Source organism: Erinaceus europaeus, chromosome 11 (assembly GCF_950295315.1).
Source record: "Erinaceus europaeus chromosome 11, mEriEur2.1, whole genome shotgun sequence".
NCBI lineage: Eukaryota > Metazoa > Chordata > Mammalia > Eulipotyphla > Erinaceidae > Erinaceus > Erinaceus europaeus.
This window is the reverse complement of record NC_080172.1, coordinates 74847740-74861173: the sequence shown is the minus strand read 5'-3', so window position 1 is coordinate 74861173 and position 13434 is coordinate 74847740. Positions and strand designations below refer to the sequence as shown.

Below are 13434 nucleotides of genomic sequence, written 5' to 3'. Positions count from 1 at the left end.
CCCCACCCCACACCCTACCCCACCCAGAGTCTTTTACTTTGGTGCAATACACAACTCCAGTCCAAGTTCTACTTAGTGTTTTCTCTTCTGATCTTGTTTTTCAGAGAGGAGTTTTTATCTGTGGAAATAGAAGTTTCTGTTGATGGAATTGAGTCACTTCAATAGATAAATAACTGTTATATGAGGAGATATATTTTACCAGTCTCTAGTTATGGGAGTTCCTACTCTTTCAGGCTGCTGAAGAATGAGTAATTTGAGAAAACTGAGGCTGAATCAGATCTGAATAGGAAAACTATGTCATGTCACTCAATTCAAATATTTTTTAATATTTATTTTCCCTTTTGTCGCCTTTGTTTTATATTGTTGTTGTAGTTATTGTTGTTATTGTGTCATCATTGTTGGATAGGACAGAGAGAAATGGAGAGAGATAAGAAAGACACCTGCAGACCTGCTTCACCGCCTGTGAAGCCACTCCCCTGCAGGTGGGGAGCCGGGGGGCTCGAACCGGGATCCTCACACCAGTCCTTGCACTTTGTGCCACATGTGCTTAACCCGCTGTGCTACCACCCGACTGCCTTATTTTTTTTTAAAGCATGAGCTATAGTTGTAATACACTAAGCAACTAATATTTACTGAATTTTTAAAGATATTATCCCTGACATATGTTTTTACCTATATTTTTCTGACAGCAACAACATAGGATTATAGGTAGTATCTTAAGACATTCATTTTCAAAAGGAGGAAATAGAGACTTAAAAGCTTTTAACTACTTGGCTTAATCATTAAGTAGCAAGCCAGATTTCAAAAACTGGTCCATGTTCCATAAGTATAAACTGCTTTACCTTGGGAGAATGTAGAAGTGCACATAACACATTTTGTGGTATCAGTCCGGGGCCTATGAAGCAGCTCCCCCGATTAGTGCATTGCTTTGTTATATGCTCAGTCCGAATTTGAGCATGGCCTCCAGGATGGCGTTGAAGGGAACTTTGATGCTCCTTAATTCTTTCTTTAAAAAGCAAACAAACAAACAAAAAACGGATCTTATAGTCCAATAAATGGTGATGACCCCTTCTAGTCAGTCTGTGTTTTATTTTAGGATCTAGAAAAAGTTAAATTAATCATATTCTTGGATCTACTCACCTTGTGCCACATTTTTCAGAAATTAATACCTTGAAGATCTATATAAGTATATAGTTAATAGATGTTTATTATAGGGCAGGGGTAGATAGCATAAAGGTTATGTAAAGAGACTTTCATGGCTGAGGCTTCAAAGTCCCAGGCTCAATCTCTCAAACTGCCATAAGCTAGAGCTGAGCAGTCCTCTGGTAAAAATAAATAAATAAATATAGATGTAAAGCGAACTGTAGTGATAATTTCTTTTCTTTTTAAATTTTTTTAAATTATCTTTATTTACTGGATAGAGACAGTCATAAATAGAGAGGAAGGGAGAGACAGAGAGGGAAAGCGACAGAGAGCCACCCGCAGCCTGCTTTAGCACTCCTAAAGCTTCCCTGCAGGTGGGGACTGGGGGCTCAAACCTGGGTCCTTGCGCATTGCAACATGTGTACTCAATCAGGTGCGCCACCACCCGGCCCCTGTAGTGATCATTTCTAATACGGGCCTTTGCATTCTTTTGGATTACTTGATTTTAAAACACACACACACACACACACACACACACACACACGGCTGGAAAGATAGCATAATGACTGTACGAAAAGACTTATGCACACCTAAGGTATCAAAGGCCCTGAGCAGTATTTTTTTTAGTACTTGATTAATATTTACTTATAACTAATAGAAACATATAAACTAATATAATGGGTAGGTATAAACTTAAGTTTTGGGGGACTTTTTGCCTATATTTGTAGTCTGAGTATATTTTTTTTAATTGTTAGAACCAGATCAATAGTAACCATCTTCGAAGAGCAGAACAAGAAGTGATCAGTTTACAGGAGAAGGTGCAATATCTTTCTGCACAAAATAAAGGACTACTTACTCAATTAAGTGAAGCAAAGCGTAAACAAGCAGAGATTGAATGTAAGGTAAGTATGTTTACTAAGTTAGTTTGATTTGGTTTGATCCTTTTTTTGTTTTGCCTTGCCATTTATTAGATTTGCTTAAAGCCAAGTTTTGTAAAACTAAGCTTTCTACTTTTCCTGAATGTGACTTGATGATTGCTTTCAGACCAGGTTCTTCTTCTAGCGTTTGCCCTTCTTCCGTAGCCAGTCAACAGCGTCAGGTTGAGCCTGATGTAAAGTTTCGAGACCTCCTTTGAATCTGGAGAGGTGGCAATCGTTGACTATGTGGGTCATAGTCTGTCTGGAGCCGCAGGGGCAGTTCGGGTCGTCTCTGGCTCCCCAGCGATGGAACATAGCGGCGCACCGGCCATGGCCTGTCCGATAGCGACTGAGGAGGGCCCAATCATAACGTGCTAGGTCAAAGCCGGGTTGACGCTTGCAGGGGTCTGTGATGAGGTGTTTGTTCTTTACCTCAGCTGACTGCCAACTCTGTTTCCAAGAGTCTGGAACAGAGAAGTTCAGTGTGGGTGTAGGGGACCAGATTGGGTGACGAGACATCAAGCGTTGGACAGGGTGGGCGAAGATATCCGCGTATATTGGCAGGTCCGGTGGAGCGTAGACGTGGGAAATGAACTTAGATGATGCCGCATCCCGACGAATATCTGGCGGGGCGATGTTGCTAAGAACTGGCAGCCATGGAAGTGGGGTGGAACGGATGAGTCCAGAAATTATCCTCATAGAGGAATATAATTTGGAATCGACCAAGTGGACATGGGGGCTACGGAACCATACTGGGGCACAGTATTCTGCAGTGGAATAGCATAATGCCAGAGATGATGATCGTAGTGTGGAAGCGCTCGCGCCCCATGAGGAGCTGGCCAGTCTTGCAATGATGTTATTCCTCGCACCCACCTTTGCTGCAGTTTTTATGAGATGTTCGTGAAATGACAGAGTGCGATCGAGAGTAACGCCAAGATAGACTGGCTGGGCTTCATGCCGGATTCTCGTATCACCAAGCTGCACATTAAGCTCATGCGAGGCTGAGGCATGGTGTAGATGGAAAACAGATGATACCGTTTTTGCAGTGCTAGGGATTAGTCGCCATTTTTTTACAGTAATCAGATATCAGAGACATGTCTTTCCTCGAGGACGTTGAACTTGGATGCCTGAGTTGCACAGCAGATGTCATTGGCGTAGATGAACTTCCTTGAAGAAGTTTCTGGGAGGTCATTGATGTAAATATTGAATAGCGTAGGAGCCAGAACAGAGCCCTGGGGGAGGCCACTTGAGACAAGTCTCCGTCTGCTAGACTTGTCACCCAGATCAGACCAGGTTAGCTCATACTGCTCAGGAATGGATTTTAGGCAGGAAACCTCATTTTCTACTACTTACTTAATTAAGCCTGTAGTGTAGCCATGGTGAGAGGAAGAGAGGGAAGGAGTGGGTTGAAATGTGAGGGGGAGTTAACTAACTAGAGCAATTACTGTGTTCTGAACACTAGCGTGGATAACTGAGGACAAGTTGCAGGACTTTAAGGGGCTGGTGGTAGTGCACTGGTTGAGTGCAAGGACAGGGATCCAAGTCCCTGATCCCCACCTGCAGGTTGAGGAGAAGCCTCACAAATGATGAAGTAGCACTGCAGGTGTCTCTCTCTTTTCTCTCTCCCTCTCTGTTTCCCCCTTCCATCACAGTTTCTCTGTTTCTATCCAATAAATAAAATACTTAAAAAATAATAAATTAGACATCCATCTTTCCATGACAAAATAGTAGGAATGAAGGTATTTAAAGATTGCAGCCTTATTGGTCTGTGAGAAGTAGTAATACGTTCAATGGCACAAATAAAGCTGTAATTCCATCAACTTGTTCTGGTGTCATTAAAAACCAAGAGTGAAGCTTGAATGGTTTATCAGTGTCACTAAAATCCAGAGATGAAATTACATCCTAATAAATATGCATGATGGTTACAATTTATACTGACAGAAATCAGTAGGCAGTACTGAAGTTGTTTCTCTTGAAGGAATATGACTAGACTAAAAACAAAATGATTGGTCTTATCATTTTATGATGCTGTATTGTTTGCATTGATTTATTTTAAGTAACTAACTAAATTTAATATTTTATATTATTAGTGTTAGTTTTCCTTAAACATATATTGATGTCACTTTTACTAAATTTAACATTGTCCCTCCAGTGCCTTTTAACCAAAGTCAAGTGTTCTTTGGAAAGAAATACTTGGGGAGGTTTACTAATTAAATAATTATTTTCTTTGAATTAATCTAAACTAAGTAATGAATTCAGATTGAAAATTCATGGGATTTTCAGAACTGATATGAGATCTTGTTTACTTTATAGTTGTACCTTTGTAAAAATGTGTTGTGGATACTAACTCTGTTATCTTTCTTTGTGTTGGAGCTATAGGTATTGATTTATTTAATCTTTAGTAATGCATTTTACATATTTCAAGAATGATTAGTGTGCTAATTGTTACCTGGCATGTACAAAATTCTGGTTGTTTATATATTTTTCCTTATTATGTTGAAACAATTTAAGAACAAACCTAACTTTGTCAAGGAAGCCTGTTCTTACATAAATTGTTTCATTTTCATTTACTTTTATGAGATTGCTGTTTATGACTATTAGATAATGATTAAAACTCATTTTTCACTTATATGAAACATGAGGAAACTAACATTTTCACTGTACAACTGAATGTAAAGATTCATACTTAAAGACAAAGTCTGTGGTCCCCAACAGAAAATGTATATTGAAGAATTTGTGGATATATATTAAACTACCATAATAGGCAAATATTTGGGGGGCATGATTTTAGAGGCTATATAAATATTCTTAAAGTTTCAGCAAATACTTTTAGCATTTATTAAGGGATAGTGCTTAGAGCAGTCAGTGTTAATTTTTTTGGTTATTTTGTTTTTATAGAGCTGGGGCCTCATGCATTTGTGGTCTCACCTTTCTGAGCCTTTCTTTCATTCAGAGAAAGAATGAGACCCTTTAGCACCAGAGTTTCCTCTAATGCATCATACCTTCCGTGTGGTGCTTACAGTTTTTTTTTCTTTTATTTAAATAATATACTTTATGCAATATTACTATTATTTTAACCAGAGCACTGCTCAGCTCTGGTTTGTGGTAGTGTAGGGACTGAACCTGGGACTCTGGAGCCTTAGTTATGAGAGTCTCTTTACATAACCACCCCTGCCCCTACTTTATGCAATTTTAATAGAATTGGTATAAATGTATTTGTTGGATAGTATGCCAGCTCCCCCTGGCTTCTGCTTAACCGAGCACCAGTTTGCCTATATAGGGATTGGTTTGATCCCATTCAAAGCGGTCTATTTACATAAATCACTTTTACATTTACATAAAGCACCACACTCCCTCCAGGGCATTAGTGGTTTAGTGGTAAAATTCTCACCTGCTCCGCCCCCTCTCCTTGTCACACCCTGATCCTCTCCTTGTCACACCCTGATCTTCCACCAGTCACTTTTCGCTCCACCCTCTCTATGTCACATCCTGTTTCCACCCTACTTGGAGAGTATAAAAACAGCTGCTCTTTTGATTAAAGACACTTGGAAATTGCTTTCCGGCTCCAAGAGTTCCAGAGTGTATCTCCTGTGAAGTTAGTGCGGCACGAGTTCCTGATCCCTCTCCCACACAGCAGCCTAGATCGGCTCCAGTTGAGTTCTCTCCAACCCAGAGAGCACTAGTTCGGGAAGAAGCACCCTCAGGCTATCCCGGCATGTATTAATTATACAATACTATTTAACAAATTAGCTCTAAAACTTAGTGGCTTAAGATAGCAATAAACACTAATATCCAGAGTGTCTATGGGTCAGAAGTTCAGGAGCAAACTTAGCCAAGTAAGGCTGCACTCATCTGAAAGTTAAGTTGAAGCATAAGAGTTTACTTTTTAGTTGAAGTATATACAGTAGCAGTTGCTACTGGATGTGAGAGAGATCAGTATCCTTGAGGAACTGTCTCAATGAAAAACCATATAGTATAATTAAATTATGGTGAAACAAAGATAATAAATACTCAAATGTCATAGTTTCCTAATGAATTTTATGCTCTAGTTATCTCTGCTTTTTTATGTTATTTATACCTTTTCTGTCAGTGAGTAAGAACGTTGCATAGTATGCAGCTGTACCTCTCTCTTCTCTCCTTTCTTTCTTTCTTTCTTTCGCCTCCAAGGTTATCGCTGGAGCATGTTGCCAGCGCTATGAATCTCCAAATGGCCTTTTTTTTCTTTCTTTTTTCTTTTTCCCTACTTTATTCAATAGGACAGAGAGAAATTGAGAGCTGGGTACAGAGGAATAGAGAGAGAGAGAAAGAGAGAGAGAAAGATAGACACCTACAGACCTCCTTTACCACTCATGAAGCATCCCTACTGCAGGTGGGGAATGGGGGCTTCAACCTGGGTTCTGTGTGAGTGCTTGCACTTAGTTTCTGTGTGCACTTACCCAGTTGTGCCACCACGCAGCTCCCTACATTTCTTTCTAACTGTGCTCAGTTATGTTATGTTTGAAGCCTTGATTGGAGTACTTGGCATAATTAAAATTTCATCTGAAGTCACTTTCAGTCCCTTTTTTTCCTCTAACATGTCCTTTATAGTTTATTTCTGAACCAGTATTATTTAGCATAAATACTGTAGAATATAGTTTTAGAGGGGTTTTTGTTTGTTTTGCATCATCGCTGGGGCTTCACTACAGGCTAGTTTTTTTTCAGGTGGAAAGACAGAGACAATGACTCTTGTTGCTATAGTTTCTATCCATTATGAAATGATCTGCATTTATCAAAAAGACAGCTACCAGATGGTTGTGCTCATATGTGCAACATAAAGAGCTGAAGCACATAAATTTGTTAAAAAGAACAAAAATGTAGTAAAACTGTTGCTAAGACTTTGTGAAAACTGTTGATTGTTATCCTTGGGTGGAGGTGATGAAGCTGGGGGTAGGGTAGACAGCACAGAACTATGGTAGTGCCCAAAGTGTGCAATTGTATCTCTGTAGTTTATCCTCTTATAAACCATTTTAAAATCACTAGTGAAAATAAACTAAAAAAAGAAAAAGACACGGTTCGAGCCCCCCCCCCACGTGCAGGGGAGTCGCTTCACAGGTGGTGAAGCAGGTCTGCAGGTGTCTGTCTTTCTCTCCCCCTCTCTGTCTTCCCTCCTCTCTCCATTCTCTCTATCCTGTCCAACAACAACATAAGTAACAATAGTAACTACAACAACAAAAAACAACAACAAGGGCAACAAAAGGGAAATAAATAAGTGTTTTTAAAAGAAAAGACAGACACCATAGCACTAAAGCTTTTCTTCAGTCTGGTAGGGGCCAGGCTCACACCTGGGTTCTGTACATGATAAAGCAAGTGTACTATCCAAGTGAGTTATCTAGCTAATTCTATATAACTAATTTCTATTAGTCTCCTTTGTAGTACAGTTTAAATATCCATTAGCATTTATTGTCTCAAATAGAAAATACTGAAAATACTTACAATAGTGTGTAGTTAATCTTTTTTTTTCCTCCAAGGCATTTTAAAATTTGTGATTAATAGTGGTTTACAAGATGGTAAGATTACAGGGTGTAGTTCTACACCACACCCATCACCAAAGTTCTTTGCCCATACCCTCCTGATGATTAACCACCGTAGTTTTCACAAAGTCTGAGAAAATTTGTTTAATTCTGAGGTGTTTTTTTTTCTGCATAGATAACTTAATTTCTTAGCATCTATATTCCTGTGATTTTGCTACCTACTTAAGTGTTTCAAGTCTCTCAGTAATTGCTCTTAAGAAAAAATATTTGACTGCAGGGGCCGGGGTGGTGGTGTACTTGTTTAAGTGCAAATAGTATGAAGAGCAAAGACCCATACAAGGATCTGCGGCATCATCTAAGTTCATTTCCCACGTCTACGCTCCACCGGACCTGCCAATATACGCGGATATCTTCACCCACCCTGTCCAACGCTTGACAAGTCTCATCACCCAATCTGGTCCCCTACACCCACACTGAACTTCTCTGTTCCAGACTCTTGGAAACAGAGTTGGCAGTCAGCTGAGGTAAAGAACAAACACCTCATCACAGACCCCTGCAAGCGTCAACCCGGCTTTGACCTAGCACGTTATGATTGGGCCCTCCTCAATCGCTATCGAACAGGCCATGGCCGGTGCGCCGCTATGTTCCATCGCTGGGGAGCCAGAGACGACCCGAACTGCCCCTGCAGCTACAGACAGACTATGACCCACATAGTCAACGATTGCCACCTCTCCAGATTCAAAGGAGGTCTCGAAACTTTACATCAGGCTCAACCTGATGCTGTTGACTGGCTATGGAAGAAGGGCAAACGCTAGAAGAAGAAGAAAGGATGTGAATTCAAGCCTCTGACTCCCCGCTGGGTTAGGGGTATTGCTTCACAGTCAGTGAAGCAGGCCTGCAGGTGTCTTTCTCTCCTCTCTGTCTTTCCTCCTTCTCTCAGTTTCTCTCTGTCCTATTCAATAAAAAATGGGATAAAATGTACTAGAGGAGCAGTGGATTACCATAACCCTGGAGGCAAAAAAAAAAAAAAAAAGGAGCCACACATGGAAGCATAATACCATGTTACCATGTGATCTCCACGTCTAACTCTGCTGGGGTTTCACATGTCACCTAAGTTACATGGTCTCTTGCAGAAGCTTTGGGGGGGGGGGGATTAAACAGCTTTCACAATCACCAGTAGTTTTAATAAAATTTTTAAAGCTATATTTTATTTATTACGTATGAGAGACATTTTGAAGAGAGAGAGAGGGACATGTATTGCCATGTATTGCCTGTATTGCTATGGGACACCAGACGTATTAGTCTTAGTAACCATACCAGCTGAGCTATTTCCCCAACTGTAATTTTAATAATTATTGATAACATTTTGAGTAATATTTGTATCAGGAATGTCTCTTCTTTTTAAAATGCAGTTACAGGGATGAAGCCCAGATCCTCACATATGCACTCTACTGTGAAACCATCCCCTGATCTTATCTTCTATCTTATGTTTTCATGGGGAAGGGAGAGACATCAAAGCACTTCTCTACCATCCATAGAGTTTTGCTTCCCTTAGTCCTTGGTGTTATTGTGAAGTACCAGGACTGGGCCCAGGGCCTCATTCAAGAAAGGAATGCACTATACCCGCTGAATATCCTTCTAGCTCCATATTAGAAGATCAGATGCTATTCTATAAATTCACTATCCATTTCTTACCAAGTTTAAGAGAAAACGACATTTTTTTCTCATGTAATCATGGATTTGTTTGTCATTTTCTAAATTTGAGGCTGGTTACAGTGTTTATATTTCATTATGTGGTTTATGGGTGGCTTGTTTTGTTTGCCATTCTAGAACAAAGAAGAAGTGATGGCTGTGAGACTTCGGGAAGCAGACAGCATAGCTGCTGTGGCTGAACTGCAGCAGCACATTGCTGAGCTTGAAATCCAGGTACCATATGCAAGTAATAAAGTACACATAAAAGTAATGCAGTAATTTCACTCCTTCTGCACTTGAACTGGCCCATCTTCATCCTAATAATTTTGATTCTGTTTTCTTTTTTTTTTTAATCTTTATCTGTTGGATAGAGACAATCATAAATTGAGAGGGAAGGGGGTGATAGAGAGGGAGAGAAACACTTGTGAAGCTTTCCCCCTGCAGGTGGGGACCAGGGGCTCGAACCTGGCTGGGTCCTTGTGCACTGTAACATGTGCACTCAACCAGGTGCACCACCACCTGGCCCCTGATTCTGTTTTCTAAACTGACTCATTTTCAAACACATCTTCCTTTCTTTCTATTTATTTGTTTGTTTGCTTGTTTGTTTTCTCCCTTTTTTGCCCTTGTTTTTTGTTGTTGTTGTTGTGGTTATTGTTGTTGTTTTTGATGTTGTCATTGTTAGATAAGACAGAGAGAAATGGAGAGATATGGGGAAGACAGAGAGGGGGAGAGAAAGACACCTGCAGACCTGCTTCACTGCCTGTGAAGCGACTCCCCTGCAGGTAGGGAGCCAGGGGCTCAAATTGGGATCCTTACGCCGGTCCTTGTGCTTTACGCCATGTGCGCTTAACCCCGCTGGGCTACCGCCCAATTCCCCTCATCTTCTACTGTAGTAAAATTTACCATTTTAAAGTGTGTTTGTGACATTGTTGTACAGTCAATCTCCAGGACTGTTTCATTTTATGAAACTGAAACTCTGTACCCATAAGTAACTCCCCACTCCCATCAGAATTATGTTTCTAAAATATTAAAGTTTATTAACTGCCTCTTGAAAATCACATCAAAGAATGTCAGCATAAAATGCCTTTATTTTTCCACTGGACTCCACACCTTGCATTTCTTATCTCATCTCTCACCATTACCTCCCCATTGCTACTTCCCTCCCCCTATATACTCACACTTTTCTTTTTTTTTTTTTAATTTTTTTTATTTAAGAAAGGATTAATTAACAAAACCATAGGGTAGGAGGGGTACAACTCCACACAATTCCCACCACCCAATCTCTATATCCCACCCCCTCCCCTGATAGCTTTCCCATTCTCCATCCCTCTGAGAGCATGGACCCAGGGTCATTCAGGGTTGCAGAAGGTAGAAGGTCTGGCTTCTGTAATTGCTTCTCCGCTGAACATGGACGTTGACTGGTCGGTCCATACTCCCAGTCTGCCTCTCTCTTTCCCTAGTAGGGTGGGTCTCTGGGGAAGCCGACCTCCAGGACACATTGGTGGGGTCTTTAATCCAGGGAAGCCTGGCTAGCATCCTGATGGCATCTAGAACCTGGTGATTGAAAAGAGAGTTAACATACGAAGCCAAACAAATTGTTGAGCAATCATGGACCCAAAGCTTGGAATAGTGGAGAGGAAGTGTTAGGGAGGTACTCACTGCAAACTCTAGTGTCCTTCTGCTTTCAGGTATGTATTTTGCAGTAGTTTATGGATACGTGTGAACATATGCTCTCTCTCACAGAAACTGGTGTATATCTAGGTTTTGGGACTTTGTTAGAAAGTGAACCACCTGAGATGGAATTAGAGTATACTATGAAAGGAAAGGTCTCACCCGAGTAATGAAGCTGAAGGGTTGTCTGTCATTCCACACGTGAAGTCTCTGGACACAGTCTGAGGTGAAGCATGTTGAGGTGGCAATCGTTGCGTTGATACACTTTTCAAACTTTTCATAACATATAGTGTGTGTGTGTGTGGTGTGGTGTGGTGTGTCTTTACGTACCTCCTAGTTCTTTGCTTTTGTTGTATTTTGCTGCATTCTTCTTGGTCAGCTTGCTATCAGTACATTAAATAAGTGTGTTTTCAAATCATTAACAGAATGTAAGAATTCAATTTTATTGTACTAAGTTCCATATGTAGACATCTTATTAACACCTGAAACTTGGCAGCTAGGAGGCAGGTTGCTCAGCTTGCATATAGAACTTCCATGTGTGAAGCCCTGGGTTTATTACCCTTTCTCACACATGTTGAAGTAGACTTCTGATTCCTTTCTCTCTCTCTCTCACAAATCTTTGAAAAAAAATTCTCAAACTCCTTTTTCAATTATAATATGGCATTTTAGGTTATCCTTACTTAAGAAAATGTTAGATCATTTTCAGGTTCCACTAGGGGGAGAACTCAATCAAATATATTTTTGTTCTTCAAATTTCTTCAAACCAACTAATCCTTCAGTTACTGTTACTCTCTTGTGAATAGGATTTTTCCATAAGCCAAATTTTCTCAAACTCAGCTTAACGAGTTATATATTGTCATGAAGTCTGTTTGTGATACAATTAAAGCTTGTTTTTTTAAGTGTTTTGTGAAAATTATACTTTTAAACAAAAAAATCAGTTTATTAGGAAAATAATAGTTTATAAGACAGTTATTATCATATGGGTATAGTTTCTTATTTCCCCATGATAGGTATCTGCACATCATACCCACTGCTAACTTAACTCTCTCTCCACCATCATGCCCTTGATCCCCCATCTCTCCTACTCCAAAATTGTGATTTTGATAGATGTCTTATGAAGATGAAAACATACATTAGATAAAGAAGTACTCTATCTTAAAATTTATTTATTCCCTTTTGTTGCCCTTGTTGTTTTTTTGTTGTAGTTATTATTGATGCCGTTGTTGTTGGTTAGTACAGAGAGAAATACAGAGAGGAGAGGAAGTTAGAGGGGGAAAGAAAGACAGACACCTGCAGACCTACTTCACCGCTTGTGATGCGACTCCCCTGCAGGTGGGGAGCCAGGGGCTCGAACCAGAAATACTCATTTTAACAAACACTATAGCATTCTGAAGAAGTTATAGTTTTGAAGCCTATTTTTAAAGTTTATTAAATTTGTTTTCAAAGATTCTTTAGTCAACTTGAAAGTTTCAGCTGCAATTTAAAGTTTATAATCTTGAAAGCAGGGAGATAGCTTAGTTCTAGAGCATACAACTTGCATGGCAGAGATCCCAGGTTCAATCTGCAGCACTAACATATATCAAAAATGGGTGGTACTCTGGTATCTCCCTCTCCCTCTCTCTTCCTCTCTTTTCCTCTCTTTTACCCTCTCTCTTTCTCATGCATGGGTGCGCGCGCACACACACATTCATAAAAATAAATACATTTTAAAAATAAAGTTCATTGAAAAAAGAAAAATATATGTAGTCAACTCATATCTGTGACCTTGAGAGAACTGGTTACTTTGGAGGTGGATAGGGGCACAGCAGTTTGGTAGTGGGAATAGTGTATAGTTATACCCCTATTATATAATCTAGTAAATCACTATTAAATTACTAATAAAATGATAATAAAAAATCAAGTCCATAACTCTCCCATTATGTTATTATTCTGATATAACTACATTAATGTCTCAGAGTGAATTAAACTTTATTAACTGTAGCAGTTTTTAATATTTAGTTATTATCTAGAGTTCCTCCTGGTAAAACAGAACAAAACTTACTGATGGATTTTAGTCACCATTTTACTCTAATGGGTTTGGAGCAGATTGTCCACCTATAAAATTTAAAGGTTGAACTGTAAGTTTCCACTAAACATACAAATCTATGGAACTGTCTATATGTTAATATTTTTGACAAATCTGAGTTACCATTAAGAATGTTTAATACTATTTAAATTGCCTTGCTCCTAAGACATTTAGATGTTTATTACATTCATCAATAATGCTCCTTTTGCCAAATTTCTATCTGAAATATTATTCCTATTCTTATCTTAATACCATATGCTGCTTCCTTTTCTTCCAACCACTTTGTTTCTTGACAAAAATTTTACATTTTTGTTACTTTTCCCATTTCCTACCAAAATGGAAGCTCTTTGTGAGAGAAATTCTTGTCTGTCTTAGTAAATTGATGTATACTTCAGTGCTTTGCTAGTGTATATATTTTCATTATCCACATGTTTGT

The 13434-nt window shown here is 39.4% G+C and overlaps 1 protein-coding gene across 7 annotated transcripts in view; it reads left to right on the top strand.

The window, feature by feature from the left end:
- The window catches only part of EVI5 (ecotropic viral integration site 5), a 193254-nt gene that overhangs the window by 122790 nt on the left and 57030 nt on the right, over positions 1–13434 (top strand). For all 7 annotated transcript variants that reach the window (XM_060202085.1, XM_016192653.2, XM_060202084.1 and 4 more), the window contains 2 exons: positions 1899–2045; positions 9401–9496. In XM_060202085.1, the coding sequence (XP_060058068.1) occupies positions 1899–2045; positions 9401–9496 (243 nt within the window). The remainder of the gene's footprint in view (positions 1–1898; positions 2046–9400; positions 9497–13434) is intronic.